This window comes from Sphaeramia orbicularis, chromosome 7 (genome assembly GCF_902148855.1).
Source record: "Sphaeramia orbicularis chromosome 7, fSphaOr1.1, whole genome shotgun sequence".
In the NCBI taxonomy this organism is placed as follows: Eukaryota; Metazoa; Chordata; class Actinopteri; order Kurtiformes; family Apogonidae; genus Sphaeramia; species Sphaeramia orbicularis.
Window position 1 is genome coordinate 9,762,095 of NC_043963.1, and position 25,632 is coordinate 9,787,726.

General features: G+C 37.1%; 1 protein-coding gene across 5 annotated transcripts in view; it reads right to left on the reverse strand.

Annotated features, from left to right (window-relative positions):
• LOC115422366 (PR domain containing 16) overlaps positions 1 to 25,632 on the reverse strand; it is a 486,977-nt gene that overhangs the window by 298,844 nt on the left and 162,501 nt on the right. For all 5 annotated transcript variants that reach the window (XM_030138668.1, XM_030138664.1, XM_030138666.1 and 2 more), the window contains exon 2: positions 6,250 to 6,716. In XM_030138668.1, the coding sequence (XP_029994528.1) occupies positions 6,250 to 6,716 (467 nt within the window). The remainder of the gene's footprint in view (positions 1 to 6,249; positions 6,717 to 25,632) is intronic.

Sequence of the window (25,632 nt, forward strand, 5' to 3'; positions counted from 1 at the left end):
ACAAAGGTCACACGCAAGATTTTGATGCATTTTTTTGTCACATACTCTGACGTTCAGGATCATACATCTCTGTTTTCTCCTGAACACAAGCAAATTGAATTAACCAAAATCTCCACGTTTGCTGGAGTTTTCAGAAATAATCATTTTCAGTGACATAACTGGAGTTTTCATGTGGACTAAAGGCCAAAACACATGAGAAAATATCACATTTTCCTCTATATTTAACTTTTCCTAATGGATTCACCACTATTTATCATTTTATTCGATGCATTTTTTCAGTGCAAAACATATATTTAAAGCTTTTTAAAAAGGAAACAATACACTGAGCCTTTGTCTTTACAGTTTTCATTTCATACACAAACTTGCATAAATCCACCATAAAGCACTATCATGGGGTTAAGGCTAGGATAAACAAAGGTCATACGCAAGATTTTGATGCATTTTTTGTCACATACTCTGATGTTCAAGACCATAAATCTGTTTTTTCCTGAACACAAGCAAAGTGAATTAATCAGAAATAATCATTTTCAGTAACATAACTGGAGGTTTCATGTGGACTAAAGGAAAAAACACATGAGAAATGTTTAACTTTTCCTAATAGATTTATCACTATTTATCATTTTTTATGCATTCTTCAGAGCAAAACACATATTTATCTATATTTTATTGACAGACCATGGAGATGCTCATAAAAGCTCAGACTTCATTCATTTTAGTAATAATAATAATTCAGCTTATTATATCAGAGCAGAGAAAATTGAAGCAAAAGCCACTTTTTTTTTTAGCAAAATTTATCATTAAGTCAGTGTAAAACAAATCTCCATCCACTGTCACTGATCCAACGCCATATATTTTACTGGTGAATCAATGTTGTAGAAGATGATGGTGTTTCCACAGTAACTACGGAGCCTCTGATCGTCCAAGCAGTTCAAATCTGATGACAAAAACAGATGAAAAACTGCATTTTACACTAATTATTTAACCGTATTGATAGGATTAGTGGTTAAAAAGTTATTAAACATTTTAAATAAGTAGTTTCTTTTGGTCTCTGAGGGTTATTTTGTCCTGAATATCAGTGTCTTCACATAACTACACTTGTGCTAATGACAAAGTCTGAGTAACTGTTCCATTTGGTACAGAGCAAAACATCAGATTTCTAATATATAATGGATACTCAGCATGTTCTGTGATTAAAGTCAGTCATTCTAAGCTGCTCAAAGCTGTTTACTTTGCAAACCAAACTGTTTTTTATCTAATTTATGTGGCTAATTATGTATAGATGCCATCTTAACTGCAATTCAATAGTGCAAGATCATCTTCGTAAGGCTGTGTTGGTCTAAAATTTAAATAATTCAAGCCCTGAGATTTACTGCACACAGATGGAAGTCATTCACTAATTGGATCAAGTGTGATTCTTGATTCCAGTAAAGTGATTCACATACAACAGAGGCAAGTCCCATCAGGAAAAAAAAAAAGTGGTCCGTTGTCACAGGTTTAACTCACACTCATGTCAAATGCTTAATGTACAATTCAGATTTTTTGGTGAAATTAGATTTTTTTTGTGTGCTCGTTCATATTACAGATTAAATGTGACTTTTATCAGTTTTGAGTATGAACTGAATGTGACCCTGAAGTGACACGCATGTGGAAAAGAGGTCCTGATGTAATACAGGACCACGCAGGTACACACTGTGTTTACGGAAGTAAATATGTTTTTCCCACCGCTCCTCCTCCTAGGACGCAGAATTGTGACATTTGTCGCATTTCAATGACGTAAAGGTCGGATAAATGCGACCTTGCCGTTCAGACTGAAGTCACATTGCAAAATATCAGATACGTATCGGATTTAGGATCACATATGAAAGTGGCCTGGGTCAGATTTGTGCTGTTCAAACTGTCTTTAACAGATCGGAGACAGGTCACATATGGACAAAAAAATCCGATTTGGGTGCAGTCTGAACGTAGCCTTAGTTACTCTGTTCCCGATCAATTATCTATCAATCATTTGTCTCATATTATATGTATTAGAACTGAGGATGATAGTTGAATAAATGCATCGTTCATGGGTCAGTTTCAGCCCTAATCAGCCTGTTTTTGTTCACAATACATTAGTCTGTGGTTTTTACAATCACAACATTCCCTCATTCCTCTCACATATGCTTAATTATTAACTAGTACTTATTATTCATCTTTTCCTAATTTATCTTTTCTGCTGTCTTCGTTGTTCTTTTTTAGTTTTTGCCAACAGATTTTTTTTTCCATATATAGTATTTTTACAGTTATTGTAGTACTATTTTCCTATAATACTTTTATACTGTACATTGGATGTTGTGCTGCTGTTGGAGCCTCTAATCCAGGGGTGTCAAACATGTGGCCCAGGGGCCAAAACTGGCCTGCCAGAGGGTCCAATCTGGCCCACGGGATGAATTTGCAAAGTGCAAAAATTACAACGAAGGTATCAAAAATCAAGGGTGTTGAACTCATTTTAGTTCAAGTTCCACATACAGATTAATATGATCTAAAGTAAAATAATAACATAATAACATAAATAGTGACAACTCCATTTTTCTAGGTTCTAGGTGCAACTGGACTAGTTTTGCTCTTCTGAAGCAGAACTAGTCCAGTTGAACCTAGAAGAACAACGACCTGGGCAAATGAGATATTGAATGAAAAATTGTTCTTATTCTAGTTCCAAACTCCAAATTTTTAACAATATTATGCTTGGTACCAAATGTTTGTGTAACATTGTGTCTAATGCACATGTATAAATGATAAGTTGAGGATTAATATTGTTAAAACTGCACTTATTTTTCTTACAAATGTCAGTTTTTTCAGGTTATTTACATGTTTTTTGTTAAAGGATAGTTTGTAAATGTAAATATTTTCATAATTTAATGTTTTTTTACTGCACTAAAGCGAAGAAAAAAGTTGTCATTAATTACACTGGTCAACAACAAATTTATTGTTTAAGTTTTTTGAGCTGATTTAGGATCATTTTCGTGTGCTGAATCCAAAAATCACATTAATTTTGCTCAATCAGGTCAGCTTTCTAAACTATGCTACATATTGGCTTTTTAACATTTTTGCTTACATTTATGGGCATTTTCACATCATATGATACAAAATTCTTTCATATTTGCAATAAACGAGTTCTGAAGATTTTACTTTTGCCAATTTATGATTAATGTTTTTTTTGATATTGCAGGTAAATGAAATGGCTTCGACTAGAAGATCTTGCAAAAGTAAGTCTGACGTATTCTGCTACATCTGCGCTGAATACACCATTGTACCTAACAGGAATTAAGTGATCAAATGATTTTTTTTCTCTTAAAACCTATTTTGGGTGAGAACTATAAAAAAAAATCAACTGATAAAGTCACAAAAATGTAATCAATTTTGTGAGAAGATCAAATTTTTCAAAATCAAATTAGCAAAAAACCCTGACCTGATTGAGAAAAACAGATGTCATTTTTGGATTTAGCGGTGCAAAATGGTCCTAACTCAGTTGAAAAAAACCTAGACAACTTGCAAAAAACATTTTTTTGTAACCCAGTGTTATAGGTTATGATGCTATTACTTTACTGGTCCAGCCCACTTCAGATCCAATTGGGCTGAATGCAGCCTCTGGAAGAAACGAGTTTGACACCCCTGCTCTAATCTAATTTAAATGCATGTGTACTGTATGTATCTTCTTAAAAAAAGAAAAAGAGTAAAAAAAAGTGTAAAATTTGCGTCCATCGTCTGGTGACGTCTTACATGAGCCCATCATGGTCGTTCTGACACGGTGTTCCACTGATTAACCTGTCCAAATCTCCCTTTATTTCACATGAATGTAATCCGAAACTATGCGAATGACCAGCGTCCCAAAAAATGACGAGTGGAGTCAGTGAAATGAAAAGCAGGCCAGTCTATTTCATCTCTGATTAGGCATCTGAGAAGGAGAGACAGAGCCACTGGGACAGAGATCAGGAGTTCCCGTTTTTTCCCTAATGAGCTTACTGAAGCAACTTCAATATCCTCTAATGTCATGTTGAAATGAAAATTAATAGTTCAATATGCCGCCACCGCATTGGGCCACGCTTCTTCCATTTCCATATCGGGTGGCGTGACCAAATGAGCGCGCTCACTCGGGCCGACGCCCAGAAAAGCTGATACCTCCACTAATCAGCCAGATTTTTCCATCTGACATCGCTGTGGTGGAGGAATACTTGAAGAGTGTGTGTGTGTGTGTGTGTGTGTGTGTGTGTGCAGAGTCAAAGATGAGGTCCAATCACACAGAGGATGCAAATGGAATGGGAATCTCTGCTGATGAAGAGATAGCTGCCTCTGAATGAAGAGGAATGACTATAAATGTGAATGAAGAGCGCCTCGTTCATTCACTTATCCTCCTCACAGCTGATTCACAGCTTCTATCAGTCTTACTTTGCCTCTCGGTTCATACTGTAAACCTACTTGTTTGCCCTCATTCCCAAAACATTTCCAAATAAGCTGTTTACATTTCTAATGGAGATGAATATTCCTGCTGATGTGCCACTGTGCAGTGCAAAAAAGAGGTGTCTAAAACCATGTTAAAAACATTAAATATGAGGACAAAGGTGCTCAAAACAAGTGAAATATCTGTTCATGCAGCAAGAGAATTTCACTTGACAAGAATTAAAATTGTTAAATCTACAAATAAGCATGTCTACAGATGAATGAGCGCTTAAAATAAGAAATTAACTCTTAAAACAAGATAAATTATCTAACACTTCTAAATCTAAGGTTTTTTTTTTTTTACTTGGTAAGAACACTGGAAAAAATCACAATCTCACCAAGTGTATTTTTCTCATTTCTAGTCCAAATATCTCATCACACTTAAAATAAGACATAATCACCTAAAGAGTACCTTTTCAGTGAGATATAAGAACATATTTTCTGACAATAGATATGGAAAATATTATTTAAATAAATTTTACCAGAATAATTTTCACTTGTTCCATTGGCAGATTTTTTTGGCTTAATTCGAGCAAAAAAAACAAAAAAAAAATCTGCCAATGGAACAAGTGAAAATGATCTTGGTAAGATTTCTTGAAATAAGATTTTCCAGATCAATTGTCTAAAAATAAGTTCTTATATCTCATGAAAAAGTTACTCTTTAGGTGATTATGTCTTATTTTAAGTGTGATGAGATATTTGGACAAGAAATGAGAAAAATACACTTGGTAAAATTTTGATTTTTGCAGTGTTCATGTATTTCTTATCTTACAAGACCATGTGCCTTTGATTATACTCTAAAATTTGACGATGAGAAAACCTTTTTTTCCATACTTAGAAAGATTTTCAAACAAAATTTCAGACTTTTCAAGGTCTGGAAGATGTTCAAGACCTGATCAAGCACCCTGTATCTGGATGCTACGTGTTGCATACAATGCTAAAACCTCCATTTGAGATGCATATTTTGAAAGTGTTAACCTTAAAATGATCCACAAACAAGAACAATGTTAGCATACAGTCACAGAAAAAAATTATTAGACCAAAAACAATGATTATGCAATCAAGTACTAACTCCTGTGTGTATCATGTGACTAAAACAGACAGAAAAGAAAACATGGAATGTCTAAAAGCACTGTTTTTGTCAGTACAACGCCATAGATATTGATGGAAGAACTGAAGTGGTTTTGGTTATTATCAAGAAAACCATGGAAAATGGATAGATATCAGCTCTGAAATTAAACTACTATGAGCTATTTTTGTTGTTACCTCTGCCAAGGACAGCGGGAGGTTATGCTTTCATCGGGGTTTGTCTGTTTGTTTGTCTGTTAGCAAGAGAACTCAAAAAGTTATGGAAGGATTTTGATGAAATTTTCAGGAAATGTTGATACTGGCACAAGGAACAAATGATCAAATTTTGGTGGTTATTGGGGGTGACTGATCTGCCTTGGCGGAGATCTGCGCTCTTTGAGTGGTTTTCTAGTTATCATTATATTTGTCCAAACAAATGTACCTTTAGTTGTACCAGGCATTAAAATGAACAAGAAATTGAAGAAAACAAAGGGGTGGTCTAATAATTTTTTCTGCGACTGTATGTCCTAATCAGAAAATGCTCCAAGGCCTCTGAAGGACATATGGTGTTTACATGACCCTGATGTTGTCGTTCATGTAGTAATGGTGGACGGTCGTGCATGTAAACACAGTGGTTGACATGTGGAGAAGAAGATGAATGATAGAAGTACAGAAAACAAAGCCCGAAGAGGCCCGGCTGGTTCCTACCTCCCATCCGAAGGAGCCGTCTTTGCCCGTGGCCCCATGATGCAGGGTGTTGTGAAGACCAAACCTCTCTCCGGCACCGATGCGAGTCTTGGCCCAAACGCCCAAGCCGGCACCGGGCACAGAGGACTCCCGCAGCTCCAGTTCGCTGGGAATGGGAATGTCGTCTGGAATGTAGACGGGCGCCTCATAGGGCGAGCCCTCCTTCGGCGTGGTGAAGTCCTGGTCATTGCTGCTGCTGTTGCTGTTGTTGTGGAGGTGGTGGTGGTGGTGGGTGGCGTAGATGTGGGGGTGCAGCAGATGGTGGTGGTGGTTGTTGGGATGGGAAGGGGTCGGCGATGGCAGCGGGGACATGTTGATGACGCCGTCCTCCGCCTCGTCTTCTGGGCTGTCGGCACCACCTCCGCCCGATGCTAAACCCGGGAGGTCGGCCTCTGTGTCGTACATGCTGTCCACTGGCTCGCTGTCATCTGAACACAACAGGTTTAGAAAAGTAACATTAGCAAACAGGCTCATAGGAGGTCGAACATGACATTAATCATCATGAGTTTAGCTTTTTAAGAGGTTATAACACATGCGTTTGTCTTATTCAGGGTTCTTCAGAGGGGTTCTTCCGAGCTCTTGGGTGTTTCTGCTTAATATTTTGTGTAGACCATTGGTGCAAGCAGTACAGACTCATTTTAAAGGGGTCATATTTTGCTAAACCCACTTCTATTAGTCTTTGATTCAAGGTTATTAACGTTAACGAAAACTAACGAAATGACGAAAACTAGAATTGTAAAAACATTTTCGTCAACTGAAATAAATAAAAACTATAATTAAAAGAAAAAAATGATAACTAACTGAAACTGTATTGTGTGCTTACAAAACTAACTCAAACGGATAAAAATTATGGATAAAATTCCCTTCATTTTTGTCTTTGTCAATGTCGGATTGATACGAAATTGATGGATTTCACTCTAGCAGTTTTAGCTGCTGGCACCATATGATATTTAACGGTCTGTCACTTGTGGTTTCCAATCGTCTTCTGGTCCCCACTCTACCTGGAAACATGGAGACTAAAGTTGGGAGAAAGCAGCAGAGTCCTGTCTGGGATTTATTTGAATACGACGGTAAAGAAGATAAAAGATATAAAAAAAACTAAAACTCAACTAAAATTAATCATTTAGAAAATAACAAAAACTAATAAAAACTAGCAAACCTGCTCTAAAAACGAATTAAAACTAGCTGAATTAGAGAAAAAAAAAGGCAAAATTAAATAAAACTAAACTATAATGAAAAATCCAAAACTATTATAAACTTGCTTCGGTTCATTTATTTGTGTATTTGGACCCTAATCGTTCATAAAGTTTGAATCTGAACCCTCCAGGTTCTGCAAAGTTATCTTTATTTTCATTCTGGCAAAAATCGAAGGGATTTCTACAACCTGTTTTACTTCCTGCTTCATTTGTTACGTTTTATAACTAGTTTCATCACAACATTTGCACATATAAGGTCAAGACTTCCGACAAACATTTCTCCAAGTACGAAATAATTGTTTATCAGCAGCAGCGGTTGTAGTAAAAACTGAAAATATGTCCAAACTTCGAGCCAATTACCTAAAATGTTCAGTTGTTGGTTGAACAGGACAGAAAGCACAATCAACAACCTGGAGGGGGCGGGGCCTGAAGTGGCTCATTTCGATTTAAAGGGCCAGCGCTCAAAACGACCTTTCTGGTGTCATTACTCAGAAATAGGATTTTTTTTTTTTTTTTTTTTGTAGAATAATAATAATTAAAAAAAAAAAAAACAAAACTGATAAAAAGCAGAAAAAGGCTTTTTTTTCTTTTTAATTCAGGAAAATTGGGAACAGTTAGATGAAGGAAACGCATCTACAGCTGATCTCATAGTAGAACAGGGAGTAGAGAAACCAAATAATACACAATACTGTATATCAATTACAGTACAATATTAACTTCATCAGTTATCCAAATGCAGACATGGCGATATTGCAGTCACATTTGTCATATGACTTCTTGACCTTAAGTTTAAAATCACCCTCCAAACCACCAAATCACTAGAAAACCACAGTCTGCAATAAGAGATTTTAAGGGGGGTCCTTCAAAAAATACCTATCCATCTGCTGGCATTCTGCTCCAAAAATACTTATTTCACTGATTTTCCAGAAGTTATCTGCGAAAAAAAAAACCAGACAGATGAAGAGGAGGAGGAGGTTGGCCAAGTCCCTGATGGGAAACTTCACCAAACTCCTACAAATCTGTCGTATTCGCTGTTTTGTTTGCCAGGACTCATCTTACAAGTAATGGCTGTGTCTATCACTGACCTGGTTAGCCTCGTCACCCACCATTACTGTCACGTCTGACACTGACAGCGGGATTGAGTATGTGTGCGTGCGTGTGTGTGTGTGTGTGTGTGTTGCAAGATCATATAATGATGAGACTGCAAGTGTTAGACATAATCTTTTTTTGGAATGTCTGTCTGAACTGAAGAGAGAGTGAAAATCTTGTGGATTTTCCTCGATTATAGACAAAACCAACTTAAATGCCTTCGATTCTATAATATCCATTTTCACACACATTTCTAGCATCTAGACTGAACTCAGCTACACGTACGGGATCATAAAAGACGACCCCTTCGTGTTTATAGCAGCAAATATCGCACCAGGTTGTTATATTCAGCTTCTTTACAAAGACACAAAGCATTTCTACACTGCAAAAATCAACATCATACCAAGTGTATTTTTCTCATTTCTAGTCAAAATGTCTCATCACACTTAAAATAAGACAGTCACCTAAAGAGTAACTTTTCAGTGAGATATAAGAATTTATTTTTAGACAATAGATCTGGAAAATCTTATTTCAAGAAATCTTACCAAGATAATTTTCACTTGTTCCATTGGCAGATTGTTTTTGCTTGAAATAAGCAAAAAAAAAAAAAAAATATTCGATTAAATGCACCATTGTATGAGTAATTTGCTTTATAAGCCACAGCTGGTGAGTCTTTTTATCTTGAAATATTCTTCCATTCATTCATTCATTCATAACCTTTATTTAAACTCAGATATATTTTGAGGAAGCAACTTCATTTACAATATAGCCAAGAGAAAACAAAAAACATTTGAAACATCCAGTGAACATATAAGAAATACCAAAAAGTAAATAGAAGTGGAAATCTGCAGTACAAGTGGGCTTCATACTAGTCAACCTCCACTCGCTCAGGTCATGTGTTCATCTCATTGCGAGAGAAAATGTGATTAAAATCTAATGCGAGAGAAAACACCAGAAAAAGTTCGACCTGACGTTTAATGGAAGGAGATTCTCCTTCCAAACAGTAATCCTCCTCCATCATCTTCCTCACAAACACATAAAACCAGCTTATTGTCTTTTATTATGTTTTTATAATTGTCATTTTCTTTCCAACTGTACTTTTTCTGTTTTAAAAACCCTGAAAAAATAATTTTTGGGTGGTTTTTGGGGGTTAGAATGGAATAACTATATTTCAGTTAACCCATAAAGACCCAGCGCTACTTTTGTGGCAGTTCCCAAATGAATTTTTCTCTTTATTTAACCTTTCTTAAGGTATTATTCATCATTTATTATAATATTATACTTTGTATTTTGTGTTCTTTCAGTGAAAATTGTGTGTTTTCCCATCTTTAATTCACTGATCATGTAGATGTTCAATAAAGATCAGATTAAAGTTGAGGATTATTATATCAGAAATAGAGAAAACTGAAGAAACAGTGACTTTTCCCGCAAAGATATCAATAACTGAATGTAAAAACGAGTGTGTCCATCCACTGTCATTGATCCAACTCCATGGGTTTTACTGGTGAATCAATGTTGTAGAAGATAACAGTGTTTCCATGGTAACTACGGAGCCTCTGAACGTCCAAATGGGTCATATCTGATGACCATGAAAAGATGAAAAACTTTATTTTACACCAATTATTTACATGTATTGATAGGTTTAATGGATCAACAGGTATTAAACCGTTTATATCAGTAGATGATTTTGGTTACCAGTGAATTTTTGGGTCTTTATGGGTTAATTTCAACAGGGAAAATTAATTTGTAAAACAATGAAATCGCAAAACGAGCTCGATCATGTAACAAATTAAACTCGTACAGTGCGGTTCTACTGTACCACTGAGTACGGGGAGGTATATACATAACATAATCTGTTCCTTGTGATTCTTCTGTTCTATTCTGTATTTACTTCAGGCCTCTGCTCTACTGCTGTGCCTCTTTGTATTTGTTTGTGTTTGTTTGCCTGAGCTCATCTATGTGTGTCTGCTTGTTTTCCTCTCCGTCCAGATCCCGGTGTCTTTAGTTAAAGCACCACTGCAGTTTTACTATCTAAACACAGGGACTGGCAATCAGCGGGCTAACTAGGCCCAAAATTACAGCAGGAGTGGTTCTAATCAGCCTCTCTCCCACTGTTAGCCTCCATCCAGTTGGCTGCCAAGCCCGCCACCGCTACCAGGTTTAAGCTGAAGCTGCAGGATGACATCTGCAAAACTTATGCAAAGCTTATGAGGTCTTTTTTTTCAGCTGATGCATTGTAAGAAAGCGACACATTTCTGTAATATTAACTGGTGATGTAGTTCTAAAAACCGGTCTTGGTCTCAAGATCAATTTTTTGTGGTCTCAGTCTTGTCACGGACTCAACTCATTTGGTTTCGACTCTCTTTGGTCTCCGTCTTGTCTTGATCTTGGACATAGAGGTCTCATTGGGATTTGTACAAAAACATTGCACATTATGTAAAAATATATTTTTCTCTTAATAGTAGTTTGTATTTTTAAGCTCTTCTCTTGTGGCATTCGGTGCAAAGTAAGATTATCACTGTACAGGGAAACCTGTTTCTTTACTGTACACATGGTAAATGGTTAATGGATGCACTTATATAGCATATTTTCTACACCTTCATGGTACCAAAAGCACTTTACAAAGCCTCACATTCACCCATTCACACACACTCATTTACCAGAAGGCGGCTGCTGCCTTGCAAGGTGCTACCAGACCCTACTGGGAGCAATTTAGGGTTCCATGTCTTGCCCAAAGACACTTTGACATGTGGACAATTAGAGCCAGGATTCGAACCGCCAACCCTATGGCTATTGGACGACTCGCTCTACCAACTGAGCCAATGAAACTGACAATAAACACTTTGAATCTTGAGTCTTTGAATCTTGAAAACCACATCATTGCAGAATAGTAATGTGTAACTATGACAAATCTGGGTGATTTAAATTAAAGACATGAGGACAATATAATAGAAAAGACAACATGAATATGATTTAACTAGTCATGACACTTTACAGCAATGCCTTTTAGTCTAATGCTGATATGAGTAATCATGTCATGTCGATTCTAACTCTAGTCTGTTTTCGGTCTTGGTCTTGGTCTCGCCTTAGTGCATCATGGTCTTGGTCTTGGTCTTGATACCCTCCAGTCCTTGCAGTGTCTTGGTCTCAGTCTAGCCGGTCTTGACTACAACACTATTATTAACATCACAGAACATTTACCGTGCACGCCTAATAAGGTAAGGCGGTCTATATGAGGGCTTGTGAATTGAAGATTGAATGATCTAATCAAGAAACCGAAGCCGAAACATCGTCATCACTGGATTTGTGTGAGAGCACATTCAGAAGGCGGGTGCATCAGTTTTCTTGTCCTATGATAAATATTTGAATTCCAGCCCAGTGACAGATGTGGACTCTGAATCTTGTTAAATTAACTGACATGTAGGTTTTAAATGTGAAATGTGAAACTACGAAGGCATGTGACAGGGGCTTTTCAGCGCCTGGCAAACCTGCAGCCGATCCGCCGAGATCCGGGAAACTTATCATATAAAGCAGCAGCAGTAAAATCCAGCCTTTTATGACTGATTTTGCGTCATCCAGTGATTTGGACTGGAATGGAACCCATTTTTTAATGATCGCTGTTTCATTGGGGCTCAGACCAGGCGTGCAATTAAGCATGGAACATGTGAGCCAGCAGTAGCTTCCACTTTTCACAGATCAATTAAAGTTTTATAACGCAGCCCTATCTGCTGCTCCCTCTGCACAATCAAAAGTGTTTTCAGGCTGTTAAACACTTCTTTTTTTTTTGCGCTCTCCCTCTTTTACTCCATTCTCACTGGCACTTGACCCATCATGAGCAATTTTGACGAGCACAAAGACAGCCTCGGAAAATCTATTAAATACCATTTGACTTTAAGAGCCTCCGTGCACAAAAAAATGCACAGATTGCTACATAAAATAATTGAGATGGAGGGTAAAAAAAAACAAACAAAAAAACAAAAAAACAACTGCTCTTAATTTTAATGAACAAAACATCTTTTGTGAGACACATGAAGCTGTAAAATGAGGCAGAAATGGCAACCGGAGTGGTTAAGTCTCAGTTGTAACTTTGTTAATTCATAAAAAAAGTTGCCTGAAGAAAAAAACTGGTGAGATTACCCGCCACTAGAGACGTGTTCGCTCCCTCCTCGTCTCTCTAAGACACATTGCGAGCTTGGCCATGTTCGCCGGTGGGGTTCAGCGCCAAAAAAAAGTTGCAGATGAGAAAAGTAAGCAGGAAAATAATGAAAGAGGGCCAGGAAGAGGACGAGGAGGAGGAGGCGAAGAGTCTAAAATCTGACGAGTGAGCTGCTTTTAAACAGCTGTATGTTAGCTCTGAGTCTCAGAAGACCCAGAAAGAGATGTTAGACCGGTCTCCCAGAGGGCTTCTTAAAAAACACCCGGGCCAGATAGTGCCTTCCTCTCCCTGGCTCCTTATGTTGTTCTTTCTCTCTCTGTTCCTCTCGCCATCTCTTTCTCTTTTACGAGGAGCTATTTATCCTGATTACATCAGGGGTCAATCATTAATTCGCACCTTGGGGGTCCCGGTGTTGGCTGCGGCTACAATGGGCTGCTTGTTCAGCGGCTGTTATTCCAGTGGAAAACTACGCCGCTCTGCCTGAGAGCCAGGCCCGGGCCACATGAAGGCATCACATTTATTTGATAAATTGTAAATGCGTGCCATAAACGGAGCTCTTTGCTTTGTAGCATGGCTTGCAATAACAAAGATCTTCGGGCACGTATGAACACAGATGCAGGCTATCGCACAAACACACATCTGTTTGCAACTGCAGGAGCTGTTACTGCACTCTAAATACATGTGCAAAAGATCAGATGGTGTCGTAGGTAAAGATGATATCTCATAATTACAGCATATCATAGTGAAATTACCAGATATGGCATTTATGGACGCTAATCTCTAACAGTGTAACAAAAGACATAGAGCAAAAACCATTATCTGAATAATCTGAATATGCTTTCTTTTAAGGGTCGAGATTAAAAAAAAGAAAGAAAAAGAAAATAGTGAAAATGGCGATAACATTGTAATCAGCGTTGCCATGGTAAAATTACTTGACACGGTGCTGGGAATCAGCAGTTTGATCGAAGGGCCATACAACGGGCAAATTGTTCTGTGGTTGTGTTTAATCAGAGCACTCTAGACTTAAATGCAGAAAGATAAAAATCTAGAGTCATTTTCTGCCGTCTGCCTGGACGCACACAAACACATGTGCCTTGTGGCGTATGGACTGAGCCGTACTGTCGATTCAGTGCACGGAGGAAGAAAGCAACACCAAGAGCATGCAAGAATTCAGCAGAGGAACTATAAATACGTACAGAATTAGCAGTTCATTGAGAATAAACATGAGACTGGTGTGGACAGCGATGCACAGTCAGCATTACAAAAGGAATGCATTACAGTAACAGATTACTTTTTGCTGTAATGCAGTAGTGTAAGGCATTACTAATCAATTTTCAGTCATATTTTATTCGGTACATGTTCAGTAACACACTTTTCGCTCATAATTTAATTGCTCAAATGAAAAAAAAAAAACAAAAAAAAAAAAAAACAGCAAGACCATGAGACCTTCAGGAATCAAAACTGCATCTGTAAAAGTTCTATTTCCTGTTGGTGTTCAGCCAATGGGTGAAGACAGCAGAAGACAGTCCATTGTCCACATGGACGTATGCTCATTACTAACCCTAACCCTGCTTTAAGAAGCCAGTTAGCATTAGCATGATCCCTGTGATCAGCAATGACAAGGTAAGCTAATGTTTCTGTGACTAGTTAGAAGTCTTTATCAATTAGCGGATTTATCTACCGGCGTACTCGGCACCGCCCCGTTTGAACATGTAAAATGTTGCAAAAAATGCAAGCGTTCCTGCGAAGATTCCAACATTGTAGACGGTAGCGTTACTTACTGAACTATCTGTCCACATGTACTTCAGGGCGCAAATTTATGCGTCCCAAGGCCCTTGTATCGGGGGGGTTATTATCTGTAGTCTGTATGTAACGCAAAAGTAGCAAAAGTAATACAGAAGTCATGTAATGCATTACAATTCTGAGACAGTAATACTGTAAGGTAAGGAATTACTTTAAAATAACAGCAACATGTAATCTGTACTGGATTACAGTTTGGAAGTAACTAAGGCTACGTTCAGACTGCAGGCAAATGTGGCCCAAATCTGATTTTTTTTGCCCAAATGTGACCTGTATCCAATCCGAATTTTTCAAATCCGACCCAGGCCACTTTCATATGTGGTCCTAAATCCAATATGTATCCGATATTCTGCAATGCGACTTCAGTCTGAACGGTTAGGTCGCATGTATCTGACCTTTATGTCATTAAAATGCGACAAAAATTCTGCATCCCAGGAGGAGGAGCGGCGGGAAAAATGTACTTAATTCCATAAACACAGTGCATGCCTGCGTGGTCACATATTATGTCAGGACCTCTTGTGTGCATGCGGGTCACTTCAGGGTCGCATTCTGTTCATACTCATCATTGGCCAGGACACCCTTGTAAAAGAGGTTCTTAATCTCAATGGGACATTTCCTGGTTAAATAAAGGTTAAATAAATAAAAATACTCAAAACTGATAGAAATTGCATTTAATGTGTAATATAAACGAGCAAACAAAAAAAAAAAAAAAATCAGATTTCACCAAAAAATCCAAATTGTGCAGTAAGACCTAGCCTTGCACAACACTGGTAAATGCCAATCTAGCATCAGCATTAACCTCCTATCAACATATTCTCACATAACACACATCATAAACCGTGCATTTAAAGAAAAAAGGGACAGAGGAAGAAGATCACTGGACCGAAGCTGACCTGCAGCTAAATCTGCCTCTGAGTCAACAGCATGAAAAGTAGCATAGACACTTAAGCTGGACCTTTACAATTCAAAGACAGTAATATTGGAATGTAAGGAATTACTTTTAAATAACAGTAACAGGTAATCTGTAATTGATTACAGTTTCAGGGTATCTGCAGGTATCAGCAAATCTAATTTAACGCCCTTTTTAATGCCACTTTAAACAAATTTAATGCCCGTGTCCAACTGCAGACACAGTTTTCTATTTAGCTTTATCACGGTTTTGAAGGTTCTGAATAGTTCCTCCTCCAATCACTTCTGCTAAAATTAGCATTTTCCCATTTTTCCGACATTTGCTACTATTCCCTCTGCTCTTTTGCCATGGCATGAGCTCACAGGACGTTACATTCCAAGCATCCGGTGTTGATGACTTCATGTATCGGCCATAAACAACAGCCAATTAAAGGGTTTGGCCTGTCAATCATCACACTATACTTCTGATCAAAATCATTAAATGTTTATATAATCAAAATAAATCATGGAAAACAATGCTTTTTTCCATCAAGTGTAGGTATTTTTTTTTAATGCCTCTGGACATTAACCCTTTCATGCATAGTGGTCACTCCAGTGGACAGTTATTCTCCAGCTGTTCTCTCGTATATTCATGGATTTTGTTGTTTTAGTTGCATATTCAGCCGACACAGTGGACGCTTGTGCACCATCCTATACACTGACATTCATACCATTACTTTAATTTTGCTGTTTTTGATAAACCTAATCTGCACTAACATGTTTTAGTGTAAATCAGTTGCTAATTGCAATTAGACTATAAGATAAACAGTTTTCTTAGTTGTTGTTGGTTTTTTTTTTTTTTTTTTTTACATATTATCTCCATGAAGTGAGTAACAACTAGTCACATCAGATTAACTGCATTGAAAATGTTTTATTTTATAACTGTCACACAGTACATCACTTTCTGATACACATTTCTTTGTTACATGGTTTTCAAACTCCGCGAAAAATACATTCATAAAAAAACAATTCAATCGCATTGCTTTTTTTCATGCCTAAAGGGGAATAAAAACAATCAGGTAAAAAAAATCTTGACTAAGGTTCTCATAATTCATGCATGAAAGGGTTAATGGTGGTGATCGGGGTGGGGTGCCTTGGCGGAGGTCTGTGCTCTCCTAGTTTTTTAATAAGATTATATTTTTTAATGCTTTTTAATGACCTGCAGAAACTCTGAGTTTGGCGGTAACGTGCACAACACCGTGCACAGTAATGTAAGGCTCTGCAGGCTGCGGGTCAGGATGCCTTCAGTTCCTCCAGAGCCAGGCATATGCTTTTCTACAGAGCGAGAAGCACAGTGGAGTCATGGCTGTGGCTAAGATAACAATAAAAAAAAAAGAGCTGGAAATAGGACGTGTGTGCCAGTGATGGCCATCATAAAGCACACACGTCCTATTTCCCTCACTGCCTTCCCTCTCCAACGCACACAGAGACTGTATCTTTGTCTGGCTGTAAATTGATCTGGTTCAATTCAAAGGCAAAGCCAGCCACTGATGAAAAGACAGTATCCAGGGAAAAGGCCAAACTATGCAAAATTCTCCACCGGCTCCAAATATGGGGAGAAAAGACTGTCTGGTGAGACGGGGGGAGAAAAAAAATAAAAGGAGAGAGGACATGACAGATATGAAAAATGGGTAGCCGCTTGAGCAATAAATGACCAAACATTTTGATGTGGGAGCTCGGAACGTACATGTGTGCGAGGGGGGGGGGGGGGGGGCGTATAAACCTGGGCCTAATCTGCTGTTTGTGCTTCTATATTGTGTCAATATGGTCCCACTTAGCTGCATTATTGGGCCACAAAGTGATATTGGTACCTGTTTCTGTGTAGTAAGCAGCCCTTTGATGAGTCTGCCTCTGCACAAAAAGAACTCGAAACACCCTCCGCTTTAAAACAGGAGAGAGGCAGCTGTAAAAATCAAACGAGCGCAAATTAAAGGTAGAGTCAGTGAGAGTGAAAAGAGGTGAAAAAGTGTACAATGGTGGATTTTTCCACAGTGGCACGGGGGTACCGTATAGTCAAAGTGACGTATAAATGGAAGCATGTGACAAGGCAGCCAAAGGAGGGCGTAAAGGGGGGAAGAAGGTGTGTGTGTGTAAGGAGTTTGTGTGTATATATATATATATGTATGTGTATGTGTATGTGTATGTGTGTATGTGTGTGGTAGAAAGTAGTGAGTGAGCAAATAGGGCACGGTCGGCTACAATACCAGCAAGCCTCTCCGAGCGAGAACCCCACACTGTTTCCCCTTGTAAAAGCACCAGGGAACATTTCCAAGCAACACTTAAAGCTACAACACGGCTTCATCAGAGCAGTAACACAAAGACCACAGCGCCAAGAGGGAGGAAACGGAGGAGGACGGGTGGAAAAGAAGAGCAAAAAATGTATTAAAATGAAATAAAATGAATGAAATGTAACATGCAGCTGTGTGTAATTACTCCACTATAAATGTGGGTTAAATACAGTTATAAAACATCTCTATATCATCATTTTTTGTTTGATTTAGCCTCAAAATGCAACCAGATGGGTTTAAGCACAAGCTATAAAAGATGCCTTAATGCTATTAATCATTATGTAAAAGTGTATATTCTTGCAGATATACTTTTTTAATATCTAATATCTATTTGCAAATCTAATCTTTTCACATTGTGTGAACTTTATCAAGCTACTTCGACTCTTAAATCACATATGTAGCTTTTATTTCAGTCATGTTAGCTTAATTTAACCCTTTTTTTCTGCATTTATCTATACCTTTATCTCTACAACATGGCTTCATCACAGCAGTAACACAAAGACCACAACGCCAAGAGGGAGGAAACGGAGGAGGACAGGTGGAAAAGAAGAGCAAAAATGGATTAAAATGAAATAAAATGAATGAAATGTAACATGTGGCTCATGTACTGCTGCTGTGTGCAATTACTCCACTATAAATATGGGTTAAATTAAGGTTTATTATGGGCGACAGATGAAGTATTTATTAGTATATGAACTGACATGTCTATCTTTTCATTGTTTGTTTCAGCCTCAAAATGCAACCAGATGAGTTTAAAAATGAGCTATAAATGATACTTTAATGCTATTAATCATTATGTCAGCCTTTCTAATATCTAATATCTATTTGCAAACCTAATCTTTTCACATTGTGTGAATTTTAAGAAGCTACTTTAACTCTTAAATCACACATTTAGCTTTTTATTTCACTCATTTTAAGCTTAATGTAACCCTCTTTTTTGCATTTATCTATTAGTCTTTACACGTTATTCTCTTTTTTAACTGCAGCAGGTGATGTTCAGAGGTTACAACTGATTCTAGTTCATGTTCTGCTCACATATAAATCAGTTTATTGTGTTTTATTAACCTGTACATCCTTTATCTGCAGCCTTTTTCCTGTAATACCCTACTCACTTTGATAATCAGGCTCCTAAACCTGCTAGGGGGAGCTGTCCCTACCCTCATCTTTGTGAATTTTGTTTCTTTTTTTTTTGTTTTCTTCCTCACTTTCCTTCCATTGCAGGAAATGAACATTAAAAAACAAAAAAACAAAAAAATACAATAACAGCACTTGTAAACATTTCCACATAAACACACACTCGGCTGCAGTGAATTTATCCGTGCAGCTCAATAAGGAGGAGAATGAAGCTTTTGTGCGTGCTTTTTTGTTTTTGTGTGCACACTTTTGTGTTGCTGTGTGGCAGTGTTACAACGCCGCTGATGTATTGATGGGTTATTTGTGCTGAGCAGCCCTGAAGGCATTCAGTCCTCCAATAGAATGTGTGTGTATGTGTGTGTTGTGTTTATATGCCGAGGCCCTATCAAGCCTGCAGCAAATAGAAGACAGCAGGCAACCTCCCGCAGATGAGAGCAGGTGTGTGTTTGTGTGTGTGTGTGTGTGTGTGTTTGTGAGTGTGTGTGTGTGTGTTTGGTGGCCCCCGTGGTCCCATGAGGCCTCGGGACCCGGGCTGCTGCAGACATTTATTAACAGGGCAGATTAATAGCACTAGAGGAAAACATGTTCACAAACATGATAAATATTAATAATAATCAATATTGAGTTACATTTGCCAAATTGAGTTGCAAACATCACCCAGGGGGGAGGGAAGGGGGGGGGGGGAGGGAAAGGGGGGGGGGAGGGAAGGAGAGTGGGTCTGTATAGATTAAGCATCGAAACATAAAAGTGACAAATAGGAAGACGCAGTAAAAAGAGGAATTATATGAAGAGAAGATGAAAATATTGAAGCATGGACCTGAGTCATACGTAAATATAAATAGCTAAAAAAGGAAAAAAAACTCAACTAAAACTCAGTAAAAATGCAACAATGCATGGAAGATCGCAATCAGTGCTGAAATAAATCAGCCACAATACTATCTACAGTAATTAATATTTTGGTGGAAAATGCTTTTTTGTAATGAATCGGAATAATAACTGTTAAGGATTTTTATTTTATAAGTAAATCCTGTATAAAAAGTCTACAGATTAATGGTAGAGGTTATGTGTTTTGTTTATCTGTAAAATTATCAATAACATTAAGTGACTACGCACCATTCCCCTTTCCTGAAACCATGTGACCACTGTAGTAAAGTCATCAAAACTGTGTAAAATTCCTAAATCAGCCTTTTACAGAATGTCTATGAAAGTCTTAAACGAGACCGTACTAAATTAAGGCCTTAATTATCATTAAAACTGGCAATTTATCCTTAAAACTGACACTTAAAGGTCTTAAAAATCCTACTGACAGATTAAATCATATTGGTATATTTACTTTGGAAATCTTTATTTAAAAATTAGTCAAATATGTAATTAGTGTTGATCATTTTACAACAACATAAGACTTTAGATTAGTTCAACACGTTAACCATGAGGCCTGTTGGACTGTTATTAATGTACAATTGGACCAAACACACCTGGAATAATGTGGCTTCATCAAAGCTGTAGATAATCTGCACATGCTTTGAGGATAAAAGTAGCAAAACTTTACTGAAATTGGGTCAGAAATGAAGGAAAAGGAAGTAAAAAGTGTCAGCTGACTGTCGTTTAAGATACAGTGTTGAGTCAAAATGTGAAAATCTATGAATTAATAAGAAAATAGTTGATATGGCATGACACGTTCGACTTCTGCATTATTCTGCGTCTTCAATTTAACCAAAAATGTCTTGAAGTATGTTATAAAAAGTCATAAATGTGGCTTCACTCAACCTGCAGATAATCTCTAGATGCTTTCAGGATAAAAGTAGCAAAACTTCACAAAATTTGGGTCTGTAATGGAGGTAAATTAACTGTATCAATAACAGTAAAGAGCCAACATGACCAACATGGCAAGTATCCTGCTGTAGTCTAAAGCCTGATGACAATAGGCACACCAAAAAAACTATATATTACAGCACATTAATTAAAAAGAGAGTCATAAATTTGTCTTCATCCAACCTGCAGATAATCTCTACATGCTTTCAGGATAAAAGAAGCAAAATTTTACTAAAATTGGGTCCGTAATGAAGGTAAATTAAATTTAAAAAAGTGTCACCTGACTGTAGTTTAAGATACAGTTATTGAGTCAAAATGTGAAAATCTATGAATTAATAAGAAAATTTCAACTATATTGTGTGACCAGTTTGACTTCTACATTATTCATCGTCTTAAATTTAACCAAAAATGCCTTGAAATACCTTATAAAAAGTCATAAATGTGGCTTCATCCAACCTGCAGATAATCTCTACACGCTTTCAGGATAAAAGTAGCAAAACTTTATTAAAACTGAGTCCAAAATGAAGATAAATTGCGTAAAAAGTGCCTGCTGACAGTAGTTAAAGATACAGTACTGAGACAAAATGTGAAAATCTGTGAATTAATAGGAAAATAGCTGATATTACATGACCAGTTCGACTTCTACATTATTCTATATCTTAAATTTAATTAAAAATGCCCTAAAATACGTTATAAAAAGTCATAAATGTGGCTTCATCCAACCTGCAGATACCCTCAATGTAACACATTTCCTGTAGAATTTACAGTAAAAGTTGCTAATAAAGTGCTGTAAAATTGTTTGCTAATTACTGTAATAAATAATTACAGTATATTTCTAGATACTTTTTACAGGTTTTTGCTGTAAATAAATTACAGCAATGTATTGTTGTTTTATATTAGAAAAAAAAACATGAATTGTGTTTTAGTTTTGTTAGTTTTGACTGCTCCAGTTGAACTTTAGCCATGCTAACGATGCTAACGATGCTAACGGTGCTAGCGGAGCCTGGACTATTGGAGGCATTTCCAAACGGGGCTAATGCACACAGCTAGCGTTAGCTTAACTTAACCAGCTTTTCGCTAGCTAACATTTGCAAAAACGGTGCATTCTGAGTCTCACAGCCCTTATATTCTGCATGAAACACGACTAAGATAAATAAACTAATGTGAAATACAGTCACTCACACAAATACAGAAACATTATTCTGACTTAAATACTGGTTTGGACATGTCTACATTAGACAAAGAGTTAAAATAGACGTCTACACGGTCACATTCTATTGCATGAAGTTACTACTGGAATTACATTTTAATTTTGTGTCCTAATAATGTCTTACTTACACTTTAATGAGCGGATGGATGTCGTGTCCGCCTTCATGTCCTCTTTGGTGCGTTCTAATGCTAACAGTGTTTTAATTCTAGTTTGTATTGTTTAGTCAGGACCCAGTGAAAACACAAGCATCCTGCAATTTTACAATGTGCTATTGTGAACAAATGCTTTAAGTAACCATAAATATATGTATGTATTTACCCATAGTGCCTTGCAATATACAGTAGCACCTTATAAACTGTTAGAACAAGAAGCTACTGTAATTTTTTTTACTGTAGAAATTACAGGAATTTGTTCCAGTGTTTTACTTTTACGTTTACTATCTTGTCTTTTGCAGTGGAATATTACATTTAGGCTGAAATCTAAATTAAAAAGGCGGAGTTAAAGCAGTGACTCCATACATCAATATGTCGAAATCAATCAAACTGATCGACCAACGCAGAAATTTTAACATTATTTTCAACTATAGGATTAACCCTTTCATGCATAAATTATGAGAACCTTAGTCAATATTTTTATTGAGTGTTTTAATTTCTTCTTAGGCATCAAATAAAAAAAAAAATAAAAAATAAAAAAAGTGATCAAGTTTTTTTTTTCTCACGGAGTTGCAAAAATGTCCATGCATTTAATTTTTGAAGTAAAGAAACGTATTTAAAACCAAATATCAGAAAGTGAGATGAAAACAATGAAATAAAAACATTTTAATGCTGCTAATCTGATGTTTTCTCACATTTAACATATTCAAATGCCAGTTATTGCTCACGTCATGGAGACGATATGCAAAAAAAAAAAAAAAAAAAAAAAACTTTTTGTTCGACAAATAACAATTGATTTACACTAAAACATATTACTCCAGATCAGGTTTATCAAGAACAGAAAAGTTACAGTAATGGGATGAAGTGAAGTGTATGGGATGATGCATAAGCGTCCACTGTGTTGGCTGATATGGAACTAAAACAACAAAACCCATGAATGTACAAGAGAACAGCTGGAGAAGAACTGTCCACTGTAGTGACCAGTACGCATGAAAGGGTTAAAATGGTTAAAAGTTAAGGTGAAATGATGTCCCAGATAACAGGGAAAAATACTTTCCACTGTGGAAGAACTATCACACTGCTCCTCAGTTGCTCAGTTTTTATGTCTTTTTTTTTTTTTTTTTTTTTTTTTTTTTTTGTGCCTCTACACCCACTTCTGGTGCAGCTTCATTTAGCAGGCCACTGGGGAGGCCAGACAGCCAGCTCAGGGAGCACCAAAGCAGACAGCGTGCAGAACAAACCCATCCATTCTTATTAAACAGGGGAGGAGAAAGCGCAACACTACGTTTCTATTTGTGTCAACGAGGGTGGAAGGAGAGAATAGAGCTGGGTTGGACCTCTCATGTTGTTGTTTGGTCTGGGGTTGTGTCTTAGTCGTCACAATTTTTAGTCAAAACCTCTAAAATGTACCTTTTCTGAAACTGGGTGGAGCTCGATTACACCTTTTACACCTTTTACACTATGAAACAGAAGTCTGTGGACCTGTACGGTGGATGTATTTCATATCTCTTAGGTTGATGGCACAAATCTGGATGAAAATCTCACAATTTTGATTAAAAAAAAGGCCATATATTCCCATAAGTTACTGTTTAATGCTGCCTTCAGGTGCTATGGGAATTACGGTAAGTGCTATTTCCGAACTCGAAAATTGGACATGAACGCCCCCTCAAGTTGTATTTTCCACTGGAGAACTGGGAACATTTTTGATTCACAATGGTGGAGAACAACGAGGGATTCATTGCAAATGATAAACAATGTTGTTATTAATGTTCTGCTGCTGTGAGCTGATGAATTAGCACATTTCTAGCAAACACAATTTGCACAAAAAAAAGGAAAAATTACACAAAAAAGTGTTGTAGCAGATGAATTAACACATCCAAAACTGTAGTAGCAGGTGATGATAAATTGTGTCAAGCATTTTTCATTTTGCCACAACAACAAAAGCACTTGAACACAACACACTCATGATTTCAAATTCACAAGTGGAAAGGATCGTCTTCTCAATAGCACATGAAGGCAACATTAATCATCACATTTTTAGTCACAACCTCGAAAATGTCCCTTTTTTTAAACCTGTATGGTGGATGCACTTCATATCACTTGGCTTGTTGGCACAAATCTGGATGAAAATCTAAACATTTTGATATAATCCCATAAATTACTGTTTAATGCTGCCTTCACATGCTATGGGAATTAAGGTAAATGCTATTTCCGATCTTGAAAATCGCACATGAAAGCCTCCTCACATTGTATTTTCCACTAGAGAACTGGGAAAATTTTTTGATTCAGAATCTTTGCCAATGATAAACAACGCTTTTACTAATGTTCTGCTGCTGTTGGATGATGATATAGCACATGTATACCATACACAGTTTGCACAAAAGAAAAAAAAAAACTAAAAAATGTAAAAATGCTGCAGCAGATGAATTATCACTGTAGTAGCAGGTCACAATAAATTGTGTCAACCATTTTTCATTTCACTACAACAACAAAAGCACTTGAATGCAACACACTTGTGGAAATGTTCATCTTCCCAATAGCATGTGAAGGCAGCATTAGTCATCACATTTCTAGTCAAAACCTTGCATTTGATGTCACTTAGTTTGACAGATATGACTGTGAATTTATTGGGTTTTTTTCCCCTTTTCTTCAGCTCAGTTGCTGTTTTTATTCTGCCCAGATGTGGATGTGGTTCGTATACAGTTGCGGAAAAAAATATTAGACCATCTAGTCATCAAAAAAAATGGTCATGCAATCAAATATTAACTCCTGTGTGTATCATGTGACTAAAACAGACAGAAAAGAAAACAATTTTTAGAATATCTAAAAGCACTGTTTTTGTCAGTACAATGCCATAGATATCCATGTAAGAACTGAAGTGATTTTGGTTATTATCATGTCATTAAACATGGAAAATGGATAGATATCAGCTCTGAAATTAAACAACTATGAGCTATTTTTGTTGTTATCGTTATATTTCTCCAAACAAATGTACCTTTAATTGTACCAGGCATTAAAATGAACACGAAATTGAAGAAAACAAGGGTGGTCTAATCATTTTTTTTCCACAACTGTACATGTATCTGGATGAAAATCTCATGAATCATCAATGATTAAATTTAAAAAAAAACCTAGAAAGCTCGGTCATACATTCCCATACGTTACAGTTCAAGTCCAGTGCAAAGCAAGAGACACTTCAACTTCTAATAAGAGTCAAATAAAATTGAAGAAATCACTAATTTTTTACAAAAAATATCTCAAATTTCATGCAGTAACTGGTCTTATTCTCCATCTTTTATCACCATTCTATTCGGCCCAACTTCTGTTTTCCTACATCAGTGACTCTCCACTCTCCTATGACCCCATCACCACCCTCCCCCTCCTCCTCCCCCCTCCTCCTGCCCAGTCTCGTGCCGGCCTAGCCAGGCAATGCTAACACTTTTGTCAGGGTGATTAATAGCACACTGGATTGTCGTTAATTCACTGGCTAATGACTGGAGGGAGCAGGCGAGAAGAAGAGAGGAGCAGAGCGGAGCGAGGCTGCACAGTAATAGACTGA